This window comes from Lytechinus variegatus, chromosome 11 (assembly GCF_018143015.1).
Source record: "Lytechinus variegatus isolate NC3 chromosome 11, Lvar_3.0, whole genome shotgun sequence".
Lineage (NCBI taxonomy): Eukaryota > Metazoa > Echinodermata > Echinoidea > Temnopleuroida > Toxopneustidae > Lytechinus > Lytechinus variegatus.
In genome coordinates, this window is record NC_054750.1 from 11,572,726 (window position 1) to 11,587,048 (window position 14,323).

Consider the following 14,323-nt stretch of genomic DNA (forward strand, 5'->3'; position numbering starts at 1 on the left):
ATGGAGGCAAGGAAAATGATGAGAAGACCCGGGCCCCATCTTACAAAGAGTTGAGATTGATCAGATCCACCTCTCGACTATGGAAATCCAATGTCATGGTTTTTTTCTACAGGAAATTTGTACAATGCCCTGTGTAAACGAAGAGAAGCGCACCAAATTTTCAAGAAAATGATAGATGAATATTCTTGAACAAACATGCATTTGGATGTAGACATGGCTGGCTTTTCATAAATAACAATAACATTACTTCCCTAGCGCTCATCTTAAAACATGTCATAGTTGTGGTTGATTGAACAACCGCAACTCTTTGTAAGACGGGCCCTGATCTGCAACATGAAGCTTAACATTTGATCCTGGGGTTGATTTCTATCCACTGATTGCATTGACTGTGTATCAATAAAATCGGCTGCATGATCGATTGCTAAGATTTATTTTACGGGACCACGAGACGAGTATTGCATGGTGAGAAGAGTGGACAAGGATGGTATTGCAAAAATAACTGATTCTTTCCTCTGTAGATCGTTCTGTCTTTCTCTTTCCCTCTCACACTCTATCTTAATTCTTTGCCCCCCCCCCCCCATTCATCTGTTTCTCCCTCTCCCATCTCTACCTCTACTTTTAATCCTTTGCCTTTATCTCATTTCTTTGTTTTTTATGATTAGGGCAGTTTCATTAAAGCTACCAAAGTTGTCATTCACTGGCAGTTTGGGTAATGGGGTTTCTCACTTCTCAGCAAATCAAAACTAACAGAAAGTTTTCAATGATGACAATCTTTATTAAAAGGGAAGTTCACCCAGACAAAAAGTATAGAAAAATATTGGAGAAACTCTAATGAAAATCCATCAAGAGAAAACTAGAATTATGAATTTAAGCGTTAAGTGACGTCACAGATAAGCAGCTTCTCCGTATGTCAATTCCCCAAAGTGCCATATTCTAAAAAGTAAATTTGTGTGGTGGATATCATCTCGCACATCATTTCATCATACCCCTTCTATTAGTTATGTAAATTTGCATTCATCATATTCATGGATTTTATATGTGGGAGCTGCACGCATATGGCATCAGAAATTAAAAACTTTAAAAACAGTCATATCTCTCTAAGTCTTTGATGGATTTTAATCAAAACTTTTCGCCAATATTTTTCTATAATACATCTGGGGGCTGTTTCATAAAGCTGTTCATAAGCTATGAGCAACTTTAAGAACGACTGGTGATCCTTTCTTACATGCTAAACCATGGCCGATTCAATATACCACTAACCGCAAGAAGGGATCACCAGTCGTTCTTAAAGTCGCTTTACTCACGATCAGCTTAAAGGACAAGTCCACCCCAACAAAAACTTGATTTGAATAAAAAGAGAAAAATTCAACAAGCATAACACTGAAAATTTCATCAAAATCGGATGTAAAATAAGAAAGTTATGACATTTCAAAATTTCGCTTCATTTCACAAAAACAGTTATATGAACGAGCCAGCTACATCCAAATGAGAGAGTCGATGATGTCATTCACTCACTATTTCTTTCGTTTTTTATTGTTTGAAATATGAAATATTTTGATTTTCTCGTCATTGGCATGTGAAATGAAGTTTCATTCCTCCCTGAACACGTGGAATTCTATTATTTTAACATTTTGTGCTTCAGGCAAGGAGGTCCTAATCGTCAAATTCGTAAAAATTGAAATATTGTATAATTCAAACAATAAAAAACAAAAGAAATAGTGAGTGACATCATAAACTCTCTCATTTGGATGTAACTGGCTCGTTCATATAACTATTTTGTTAAAAATAAGCGAAACTTTGAAATGTCATATCTTTCTTATTTTACATCCGATTTTGATGAAATTTTCAGCATTGTGCTTGTCTGATTTTTCTCTATTGATTCAAATCAACATTTTTCTGAGGTGGACTTGACCTTTAATGAAACACCCACCAGGTGTTATTATTAAACCCATCTTATCAGGGTGAATTTCTCCCTTCTCAATGTAAATTTCAAATTTTCGCCTCCAAATGGACCTGAAATGGTAACGACATTGAAAACAAATCTGAAATGCTACATGAAACTCCAGTATAATTTGCACCATCAGACCTTCAACAAAGCTTTAAGGCTTTAAATGCTCCAATTTTCCAAAACTTAAATTTGAAAAGACTGGTTAAAATACAAAACTTAAAGTTAGAAAGTCATAACTGATAGTTTCATTAATATTAATGAACTATATGAATTCTGAACTAATAATTGGGAGGTGTTCTTGCAGTATTTACCACTTGACCATTATATTTCCATGTTTTTTTAAAAATTGTTATTTACACATACTGTATAGGCCACTTTGCCTCTTTACATTAAAAATCTGTTTGACTAGGGAAGAATTTGACTTAGAATAGCTATGAAACTCACGTTTGCATAATCTGACCCAAAAAAATTGCTTCGACTTGGGCGCATAATCAATGTTTGGAATGTCAAATCAAGTTTACCTGTACAAGCAACCTTTCCTTTCAATATCATATACTAGTACATCATTCAACCTCCTATCTCTTTCGTATTTTCCTCTTCTAAACTTCATTCTTTCTAACACAGTCTCACGAATGCCAGAAACAAAAGTAATTCTCTATATTGGTTGAAATATATTGTCATATCATGAAAAAATAATCATAGCTATAAAGGCACATGATGAAATTTCAGTATTGCAGGTGTAATAAATGTACCTATACCTTGTGAGTAAAAAAAAATGGACACCTCACAAATCCCTGATTTTAAGAAAAAGTATGTCATGAACACATAATTATTATAAATGGCCTGAAAGAGTATGTCCTCCCAAATAATTGACTACAATGGATGAATCCAGATGTCAATGATATTATAATCCTACAAGGATTGCATTAAAATCTATATCAAAATACATTTTCAGTAATTTACACATAATTGTTTACTAAACACATTGTAGTATTAAAATTCAAGTTAATTTCATTGAAAAGGGATTAGCAAATATGTTTGCTAACTCATGTGGGATTGAGACATCATTAGCATCTGAATTTGATCCTGTATTTGAATTAAGAACACTCGTTCCCAGCTGACCCATTCTTTCAAATCATACACTTCAAAGGTTGACAGTGGGAGCACTTCATGAAACTGAATAAAGTTGTGATTTTCACTGAATCTGTTATAAGCTACTGAAATCCTTGCATCTGATTGGCTCAGAACAAATTATTCAGTGTAAATCACTTATTATTTGCTTTATGAAACACTCCCCAGGCCTTAGCTATGTAAAACAGTGATATTCAATATATTTCAGGGGTGGCCAGTATGGGAAATACTGGTGTATAAGTATCACCTCAACAACTTTTTAGGAGAATGAAAAATATTTGGAAATGCAGTAAAGTACCACTTCTTGAACATTTTCAGGTATTGCCAGGTGGGTGTTTCTCAAGCATATTCTAACATTTCCCTGTACCTCACTGTACATGTACATCTTAAAATACTTCCCAGCAAGGGCAGAAATCTCTCCCCAAAGGTAGGGGAACCATGGGCTGGAAAATTTGACAAGCAAAAAAAAAAGTAATCACCCAAAAAGTAAGGTCATCTCGTCAATACAGGTTTTATTTTTATTTTGAATGACGTATTTCTTTCCATCATAAAATACCACAAATAGGGAAACATTTGATATTGTGTCTGCCCATGCTTCCCAGCATGGTGTTGATGATCCAAAGCATTTATATTGCGCCATATTTCTGTTAGAAATATTCATAGGTGCAGGCTCACCCAATTAAGCTAATTATTACACATCTGCTGAAATATGTGAGTTTTGAGAGATGGTATAAAGAGTTTATTGTTGTCAATTTCATGCATTTACGAGTTTTTCCCAGCATTTCCCACCTGGGCCAAAATACCTGGAAATTGCCAACCCTGACGTATTTCTACCAAGCAAGTCTATTCATTACTCAAAATGTGTCTTGCAATGGTATTGTATCAAGGCAATACATATATATTGCACGGTAGAAAATTGTCATCACTTTTCCACAAAATTACTGCTTTGAGTTGGAGGTGACGCCTTTTGTCCTGTCAACCATTGGCATGAAGGTCAGTTAGAACAAACACATACAGGCACCTTACATAACATCAGAGCTGTGTTTCTTACGCAGGAATCGTGAATCCATCTTTTTACTGCTAATCCTCTATTCATCACATACAAAACAATGGATAATTTGAAACTTTGAAACACAAATAGCACCATCATATTAATATTTGAGAGGCACAATGCATCTTAACCCAGCGCACACTACATGATCTGTTGCAATGCAATTTTCAAAGACACTGTAATACATGTCCCACTTGACGTGAACATGCCAACTTATGAAATCTTAAAAGATTACACTTCAGAATACTAGTATTCAAATTGAAATTCCAGTCCATTTCGAGCCTCCCTATAGGAATAGAAACAAATTCTCTTCCAAATTGTAATGAAGTCATCATTGGCAGTGACTTGAAGCTGATTTGGAGTTTACTCCGACCACAAGGCTTGCAGCAGAGCAGAATTATAATTTCAGTATTCCTGGCATTATTCCGAACATCATATAAAATCATTAACTTCCAACAAATTTAATAAAGGATGCGAATTCTTCCCAAACTGCACGTATTGGATCGTGTAGTGAGTGTATAGCACCTTTCCCCACATTCTATCTTGTGACATCAGTCTGAAAAATCATCACATTACAAATGTTTTTGCATGTATCTAAACTTAAAGTAAACTTAAAATAATAAATCTCATGCATAAAAAGGTGTGTGGTGTCAGCAGAGAGTTGAAACCTGTTTTTATCAAACACCTGTATACAAAAACACTAGTTTGGTTCCCCTTGAATAGAATTCCACAATAAAATTTGTCCCAGGTCATTTATTTGGGCAGTTAGCAAGTCAAGCCGCAAGTTAGCAAATTAGCGACGTGAGCCGTGACCCGAGTCCAAGTCGCACGACTGGAGTCAAACTCTGCATATTTCAATCTGGAATAATATTCTAGGGCAGCCAAATAAGTATGTCAATAAAGATCATCTACTCATAAAGCTCACTTTTCTTGTAACCCTTATGTGGTCTTTATACACAAGTTTCACGGCCCAACCTCTTTCAGTTATGACAAGAACATGCACAAAAAAAAGGAAGAAAATATCAGAATCTTACTCCGAGTCTGATGGTAAAAAACTTGCATGAATTTTCCATCATGCATAATACATTACAGTATAGTAGGCCTTTAAATATTCTATATCTTGTGGCAATATTTGTTTAACATAATGATATTCATAGTAGTCATTCATAGTGAGGTCCAATCCTCTTTTTGTGTCAAGTAATATCCACTAGGGCCCCTCCAACTTCCATTTCTTTCTTCACTTGGGGTATTTCTAGATAAAGAAACAAGATATTAGATTGAATTATTGAATGTCTTTATCAAGACAATTTCAAAACATTATATTCTCTGTATTTTTTTGTATTTTATTATCCAAAATTCAAATATATCACCTTTTCCTCCAATAACACAAACTTTAGCAGTGATTGCAGAACATTTTTTAAAAATTGATTGCATTGATTACAATGTACAATCATCGGTAACAATCAAGCGTACAATTGATTGCTAACCTTTGTGTTACAGGACCCTGGTGATTTTTTAATAAAGCTGATCTAAAGTTAAGAGCGGCCTTGAGAATGACTGATGAACCTTTCTTTTGGTAAATATTATACACCAAAATGCTCATTGGCGATGGTTTAGCACGTAAGAAAGGTTCACCGGTCATTCTTAAAGTCTTAACTTGTGAACAGCTTTACAAAACACCATCCTGAATTGACTTTTCTTGGTAAACGTTATGTCATCATTATTCAGGAATCAGTGATGAAGAGCATTTTAATCACCAAGTTATAACAATTGATATATCTGACATTACGTACAATAAAATATGAAATAAAAAGTAAGTGCATGACATAACTGGCTCATTCATTTGCATAGAAGCCAAGATATGCATAACACTTTTTGTGAAAATAAGTGAAATTTTAGGATGGCATAACTTTCTTATAGTGATCTATGGTAGCATCCTGATAAATAGACCTTCCATCAATGGAACACCTGCCAAAATTCATCACATTATTTCAGACCAGAATATGCACAACGTGTGAACAAAAATTCTCGTACATCCGTAAGTTGTATTTCGCCTTAATAGCCGAACAGGGCCCTGTTGCATACGAGTCACCCCCATTATGGGAACTTTGCCATGAAATGGTAACTTGCATGGAATCCTTGATTTTGATTGGCTGTTGATCAGCATTACCATGGCAATTACCAATGGATGGCAAAGTTCTGTCTATTATGCATGTATTCATTCTTTTTGTTTAAGTAAATGAAATGTCAAGTACTAGTACTGAGCAACACCAACAGCATTTACGACACACCCGTTCAAAGACTTTCTCTGGCAACAATTTCTCCAATGGAAAATCTGAACGTAAAACCAACCAAAAATCCCTAATCTCCAAACTAAATAAACGCGAATTCATATCTTTTCATTATTCTGAACCAAAAACTATATTACAATCCTAATTCAATCGTATACCCTCTAGGAGTTTAAGACCAGAGCAAATGTCGCAGGAGCAAATGTCGCAGGAGCAAATGTCATGTCACCGACATACCACCATGATCAAAGTCCGAGGCCTACTTATGAGAAATAGTTACCTGTTGTTTCCTTGGTTAGTTTAACATGTGATCTACCAGCAGGAGGATGGGATGGTCGGGGTGGGGCACGTCTGACTGGCTTTGGAGAAGCATCCTTATGCTTTTTCTGTTAGGGTGGGGGGGGGAAGGGGGAGGTAATGCAAAAAACATTTAGGCAAAGTAACTAGTAAATTTTGGTTATTCCATAATTTCCACAAAATAGGTCTGGTGATTGTAGCAATGCTTGGAGAAAGGACTCTATAGATTATTTAAGAGTAGGTAACGGAGAGAAATCAGCATAACAATGCACAACATGATAGCTTCTGGGATGAAGAAATGACCTGAATCAGTGGCGGATCCAGCTTGGATTTTCCTGATGAAAATTTGACAAGCAAAAAAAAAAAGGTCCTCACTTTCAAAAGGGGGGGGGCACACTTGGGTAAAAATGGTATGTGAACCCAAAACAATTCTCCCATTCAAGAAAGTGTAATTTCTTTAATTCTCTTTAGTGATGTAATATCTATTCAGGATAAAGTGTGTAAAATATAAAAAGAAAGTTCTTTCAATAAGTTTTTTCAAACATGTATAACATTTTATGCTTATGTTTGGAGTTAACATTAAGATGGATATAAAAAATAAATACAGGTAGTTTGCTACAAGAACTGTTTAACATTTAACAGACAATACACTTTGAGTGAAATGAAAAACATGAAGTTTATAATGGCACGGATTATGACTCTTTAAGCATATGAATAATTCTACGGAAATCACTTATAGCAAAAGGATGTTCTTATGAAAAAAATATGTGCCAACCACACTAAATTTATGGTCAGAATCATCTAATATTAGCAATGAACACTTATTCTATATATCAAAGTTTTTTTTTAAATTGGGCCTATTTTTTCATACAATTTTTGATAATACTCTCCTCAGTATGATCCAGGCTAAAATTAAGTTGATTCATTATTTTTGTTTTGTTAGTCTGGTAACAATTTTTGTTGCGTATTGCCCTTCATTCATTCATTTGAATACACCACTAGTTGAAGCAAACCTTAATTTTAGATTCTCAAAACAGTCTATGAGGGAAATTTATAAAGCCAAGAAGATAATGATATATCTTGTTTATGTTTTAGCAAGAAATCATGACATACTCCAGTGTTGGTGAACAAGTGAAGGGGTTTGAAAGCAAGGGTTTATACCTTCACAGCCAAGGAATAAGAATCAATTTGATAATTTTCTTGGTAAAATACAATTTCACGGCCCTGTCTTTCAAAGAGTTACGATTGATCGAATCAACCACAACTATGGAAAGCCAGCGACGTTAAAATCTTAAATACATGTTTGTTCAAAATATATTCTAGATATGATATATATATTTATACATACACTGTTTTCTTGACAAGTCAGTATGCTTCGCTTTGTTTCCAAAGGACATTGAGCAAATTTCCTGACGAAAAAATTATGACATTGATGAATTTCCATATTCTTGATCAGATCAATCATAACTCTTTGTAAGATGGGGCCCAGAAAAGACTAGAACTAAGCTTTTTTCACTCACCACATCCTTTACTCTAACTATTTCTCTTTGAAGGAGCAAGAATGTTGATTTCAGCCTCTCATAACTGGAAGGGGAGATGAAAGCTCATTAATAATCACAATTCATAACATGTAATTACATTCTATTTATCAACAGTTGTACACTTCCTACTTAGCTTGTCTAATATGCATAATGATAATCAAATTTGCATAATTCATGCAAAATCCTGAAAAATCTAGCAAATTTTTCTTGAAATTTTCTTGATTCCATATGTAGCTGTCCCTTTGCATTGTTCTGTTCGTAGTGCTGATTGATGAAGATGTTGCTCTGTTCATGCTAAGCAGATTTTGTTTTCTTTATAGACTTGGAAAAAGATTCAAATCTATAGTGAATACTTACAAGGTTTGTCAGATTCATGACCATTATGGCACTAATTCTGAAGTTAAGTTTAACTTATACATGTACAACAGTCTTAAACTCTGTGCTAAAATTATGAGAAGCAAAAAAATAAAAATGATTACATACCATATTTATGTTTACAACTTTATTATCATTCCTAGACACTTAGGAATGATTTAAAGGTCAAATTCGTTCATGAATTGAACATGTATTAATAAAGATTTGTGCCATAAATGGCTATCCATCATGCAATTAGACCACAACTTTAAACCAGAATTTAATTCAAACCCTAATTCCGAATACAGGCCTATGTCATCTTATCACATTGAATCTAGTGATGATTTCATACATTATCATCTATGTAGAGTGCTTTTGCGATACATTAAAAAAAAATATTTTGGTCCTCATCGATTGCCCGTTCAATACCAGAGCATATCCCCACAAGCAGCCTACAAGGACCTAAATCCATCGATTATTCCATAGGCTCCTGAACAAAATTTGATGTTGAATATGAGAGCGTATTCAACAGTCTATTGCACATGCGCGAATATGTGAAATATACAACGAATACACCAACGAAAGCAATGGGATAGGCAGCATAGAGCACAATGACACTCAATGACATAATAATGACATACAGTACATATAAGTCGCATGTCAATGACCAAGTTTGATCTTTTGAAGTGATGATGCCATTCATGTATGTAGGAAGTGAAGACATGGCTCGTCCTATCAAATTTCTCCCTCTTTTTTTTTGGAGGGGGTGGGTGGCTATGATAGATGATAATAATATATTTGACTGCTTTATTTCATGGAATACCAGAAATATTCCACTATTAGGGCCAAAATATTGGCCCAAACTCTTGGAATATTTCTGGTATTCAATATGATATAAATATCCTACAGCCACCAACATTGTCATGCTGGTACCTGTAGCATGAATTACAATCCATTGAAAATATTCTATAGACCATGTATAACTAGGAATCATTGTTTGGATGTACCTTGATGTTTTGATGGCATCGATCCATCTTCTGTATTCGCCTGATGATGAAACGGCGAAGTAATGTTTGTGATCTCTCTCCTCCTGGTACTCTGCAAATTGGCAATGCAATGAGATAGGATATTCACTCAAACACTGGATAAATACCTAATCATTGCCACCTCACTAATTCAGACATCATGTCAATAACATCATACGTGTACCAACAGAACAATTTTCTAATACTTATGGTATTTTAGTATAATTTCTATAAAAAAATAAACTGTTTTCATAAAAGAAAATAACAATAATATATTAAATCTATACCTCAATAATTGCTGGTTTCTATTCAGTTACTGAAAACAAAGAAGGTCAAAGATGAAAATAGTAAAATCTATCTAGCATTCATCACATGAATGACCATCGCACAAAACAGACAGTGTTTTAGAGTCCCATGGTTCATTCTCTTCTCAAACATTAGAATTTTCCAATGATCATAACAATAACGGTTCCTTTGGTTTCTATATTGAATTTTTATTTTTATTATTTTTCACAATTTTATCATTCAAATTACCTTAGAAAATAAATCTGGGCTTGAGGTGGAATGCTTGTTTCGTTTTGTAGTTCTTATTTGTGATAATAAACAAAACAAATACAGACCGACCCACTCTTTACTCAAAATAACACAACTTTTTATTGAAATGATAATTTGACAGGAGTATTTCTAAACTCATTGACTAATTACTGTGTAAAAAATCAAATTGATCCTGCAAATGAGTGAACACGAATTGAAAGCTACATGTAACTTATACATGTAATTAATCAAGCCCGAGGGGGGGGGCAGTGGGCAAAAACAGCCCCAACATGATAGATATCTTTGACGATAAATGTAAATGCGAAAAGATCGTGCTGCGAAGTTTCATGACAATTTTTCTTCAAGTCTCGCAGATTTTTTTTAAGACCCAATCTGCGACACTGGGTTACGCAGTTATAAAGTTTCGTAACATTTTGTAAGGGCATGTCAGATCCAGAATTGTTCAAAAACATGATTTCATGTACAAATCCAATACATATTCTGTAAAATTCAAAAAGGTATCATTTTTATCTATACTGATTAAAATCAATAGATTTCATGTTATTTATTTGACTGAAAAAGTGTTGACAACAGTTTTTATTGAAAAAAACAATGAATTATATAAAGTGAAAAAAAGACATACATAATAAAAAAGAACATAAAAAAATTAATTTTGATTAACATGTTTTTATGAGCGACTTGTATTCAAAATAGAGTGGCATTGGACAGGTACAGCAACTTCACTCACCTAATGAGAAGACATAGCGGCCATGGTCCATAGGCTCCTCTCTTATAGTACATCGTTCTAACAGCAAAGCTCCAAGTGGCTGGAATATATTTCGAAGAAGACATTAAATCATAACAGCAAGCCAACAATTCATGGAGCTTTTAATGGGGATTTCCACATTCAAAATGACACAATGTTCGCAACACAAAAATGGGACGAGTCTATCTTCATTTTAAAACTTAAATACATCAATTTCAGTTTTGGTGTTGTCGATCACTGTAAACATTCATTCTATCTAAAGCTGGAAGTTTAGAACAATGATCTCAGAAGAGATATATAACTGGGTAGGAACATAAAGATAAAATCATGATTTTTTCCCCATGGCTATCAGTTTTTAACCCCTTTCTGAATTTTTTACATGCACAGATGCCCCATATAACAAGATGAAATACAAATGTTTTCTTTAGGCATGCTCATGGACAGTTTGGGAATGCTGAATATGATCTAGTAGCGATGTGTGCTCTTTCTGATTTGAGGATTGCAACTTTGTAGAAATGTGCTTCAAAAACTTTTCCAAATTCTAAGTGAAATCATTGTTCTAGATCAAGAAATATTCCATTTCAATTCTCTAACAAGACTAATGGACATTGGGCTTTCAAAAGGCTGCATTAGCATTGTCTATGGAATTATCTCCCACCATTTTTAAGAAATATGACCTAACTTGACCAATTCAAAGTAGAATTTATATAAGAAAAAAATTATTTCTGTGAATTTTTATTGACCATTTCTTCCATAATTTTCATGCAGAGAGAATAGTGTTTCACATTTTCTGTTGTTTTAATTCCTTGGCAAACTGTGATAAAGTTCAAGAATCTTACATCAAGTGTTCTGCTTGTTTCATGAATTCTGAAGTAGAAGAGGAAGTTTGACTTCAGTCGGAACAATCTTTCCCTGTAACCTGGATTTGACAAAGATACAAGGGACATTATCAGTTAAGAAATAAAATTAATGCATTTAATACACATATATATCTGTTCAGTGATTAAGTCACTTCTGGCATCTACATGCTGTAAACGTGACAGGTTACAATCTCCTGCTCCTCAAGGCCACATTGTCACCCATCTCTCTTGAGTCCAGCTCAAGTGTTTTGCCTCCAGTAAACTATGTCTGGAAAAACACTCTCCTGCTGGCGGATGGTAAATTATAACCTTGTCAAAATGTAATATGACCATTCCAATTTGCTTTGTCAAAATAATTGAAATCTTACTTTTACCGTCACCACAGCTACAGCTGAGCGTACGAACGTGCCAGCCAATCTGCTGGAGTGTCCGCATGCTCAGCTGTAGCCGACGGCGAAGAAGAAAATGGTTGATTCTCATCTGTTTGTCATAAAAAATCAGTATTTTCCAGCATATTTTTTGGAAAGGTGGTAAGCTGAATGATTTTAATATAAATTCATTGTTATTGTTTCTTCCTTTTAGTCCCCCCCCCCTCAAAACGCAAAATTTAGGAGTAAATTTTAATTGAGAAGGATGAGGCAGCATGGCCAGCGCAACCTTTTCTCCATAGACGCTGTAGTTAAGGTGCTGGTGGAGCTCCACCATTACGAGTGCGAAGGCCATCATCCTTTGTAGGAAGACAAAAAAAAAGGAAAATGTTTAAAAACTCCTCCGAAACAGCAGATTTATCAATATCAGTCTAGCCTTCAAGAGCAGGTCTACAGTCGTATTAGCCCTTGTCTAGACCAACAGCTTCGGTCTCTGCTTTATTGGTTGTTCCACTGAACTCAGTTGGCTCCACTCACACTCACAACTTGATCTGTACAGGGACTCAATGGCCATACGTATCTGTATTAAGATAGGATAAACCAGGGAAGTGGGAGTTGGGAGAGAGCCGAAGTAAGTCACCGTTTTTTTTTTCTTCAATTAAATGTTTTAAGTTTTTTTTTCCATTTTGGTGCATTCAATAATTAAAGTAATTTAATTTAAGGCCAGTTCTTTTTTAAGTGTTTTTATGAAATTAAGACAAAAAATTAAAAGGCCCCGTTGGTTGTTTTTTTTTATTGTTAATCCCCTAATAGCGGCTGCACAATCGCGAGCTGTCTGTGAGTCTGTGTAGCCTGGGGCGTTTTGGGGACAGAGGCATTCCACTTGTTATAATTATTAGCTAATGAAAAATACTAAAGAATTCTTAAAATGGGAGTAAACATAAAACTTGCCCATGTACATAAATTTGGGCGAAAAACTAAAACTAAAATTGGTGATTTAGGTCTAGGTTCAACACGGGTAATCCTGTCCGCTACGGAAAGGCACGGAAAGGCATGTAAAGCAAATCCAGGCGTTTGTGGGGAGTGACCATACGTACAGTATATGACTTTCAGTCCCCAAAACGCCCCAGGCTAAGTTTGTGTTCAAAATCAAGGTCAAGGAGAAATAAAAAAAAATGTAAAAAAAAAACCTCCTAGAAACAGACGGCTGCCAGCTGTCTAGCCCTTGACTTGCCACCCTTCTCTTCTCTCACTCTCTCCTTCTTCTTCTATTTAATATTAATAAGCCCCCCCCCCCCTTACACTGAAATATTATCAATAAGACTATATTTTTTTGTTAAAAAAATAACACAAAATACACCATGAATACCGATACGTGGGACCAAAGCCAAAAAAGGCCAAAAAGGGGGAGATAATTCTTCTGGACCGACTTACTTTCTCGACGACGCCGTTGTTGTCTGTACCAGAGCCTCCCTTCGACGTCTGGTGGTGAACAAGCAAGAGTAAGAAGTTCTTGGTCGCTGTATCTCATGGCGTTAGGCCTAATTATGATGATTTTTCATCAAATTAAACCCTTTTCTCCTGCCTGCTTCGGAAGAAATAATTTTTTCCTACCGGTAGCTCCGTCACTTTGTTTTGTTGAAGGGCGCCATCTCTCGTTTAAAACATTACATTCCGCGATAGGTGAGACTGATCCACTGATCTCTCCACTAAGGGAGAGATCAGTGGACTGATCTCTCCTCTAATAGGGAGAGATCAGTGGTGAAACTTCCGAAAATTACCACGGGTACGGTATCTTTGGGTATACTTGGTATTAATTGGTATGACGTTCCTCCGAAATACTCCAAGAAGAGTTTTAACTGGAGGCGATCCATTAATTTCAAAATCGTCAAAGCATCATGTACTTGAAAGTCAGGGCAGTTTTAATTGACACGACATTTGCTCCTGCGACAATTGCTCCGAGGCTAGCTTTATTTCGTCCAAGATTTTAGGGTTAGGGTTGCCTAGGGTCCGAATAGGGGGAATAGGGTTTAGATTAGGTGGGTTGAGTTGGTCGCTCCATTATTGTGTGAAATTTGTAGCGGAACAATTGTCGCCGGAACAAATGACCTTAATTTAGATCTTTTTAAGTCTTCGGTAAACCATGATATCATGATACAT

General features: G+C 35.2%; 1 protein-coding gene across 1 annotated transcript; it reads right to left on the reverse strand.

Annotated features, from left to right (window-relative positions):
• Positions 1 to 5,321: 5,321 nt before the first annotated feature.
• On the reverse strand, positions 5,322 to 13,778 carry LOC121424369 (pleckstrin homology domain-containing family J member 1-like). Its single transcript, XM_041620030.1, has 7 exons — positions 13,598 to 13,778; positions 11,775 to 11,854; positions 10,918 to 10,996; positions 9,618 to 9,708; positions 8,236 to 8,299; positions 6,699 to 6,804; positions 5,322 to 5,382 (listed from the first exon to the last, which is right to left on the reverse strand). The coding sequence occupies exons 1-7, from the start codon at positions 13,692 to 13,694 to the stop codon at positions 5,324 to 5,326; spliced, it is 576 nt and encodes a 191-aa protein (XP_041475964.1). The 5' UTR covers positions 13,695 to 13,778; the 3' UTR covers positions 5,322 to 5,323.
• Between the last annotated feature and the right edge of the window lie 545 nt (positions 13,779 to 14,323).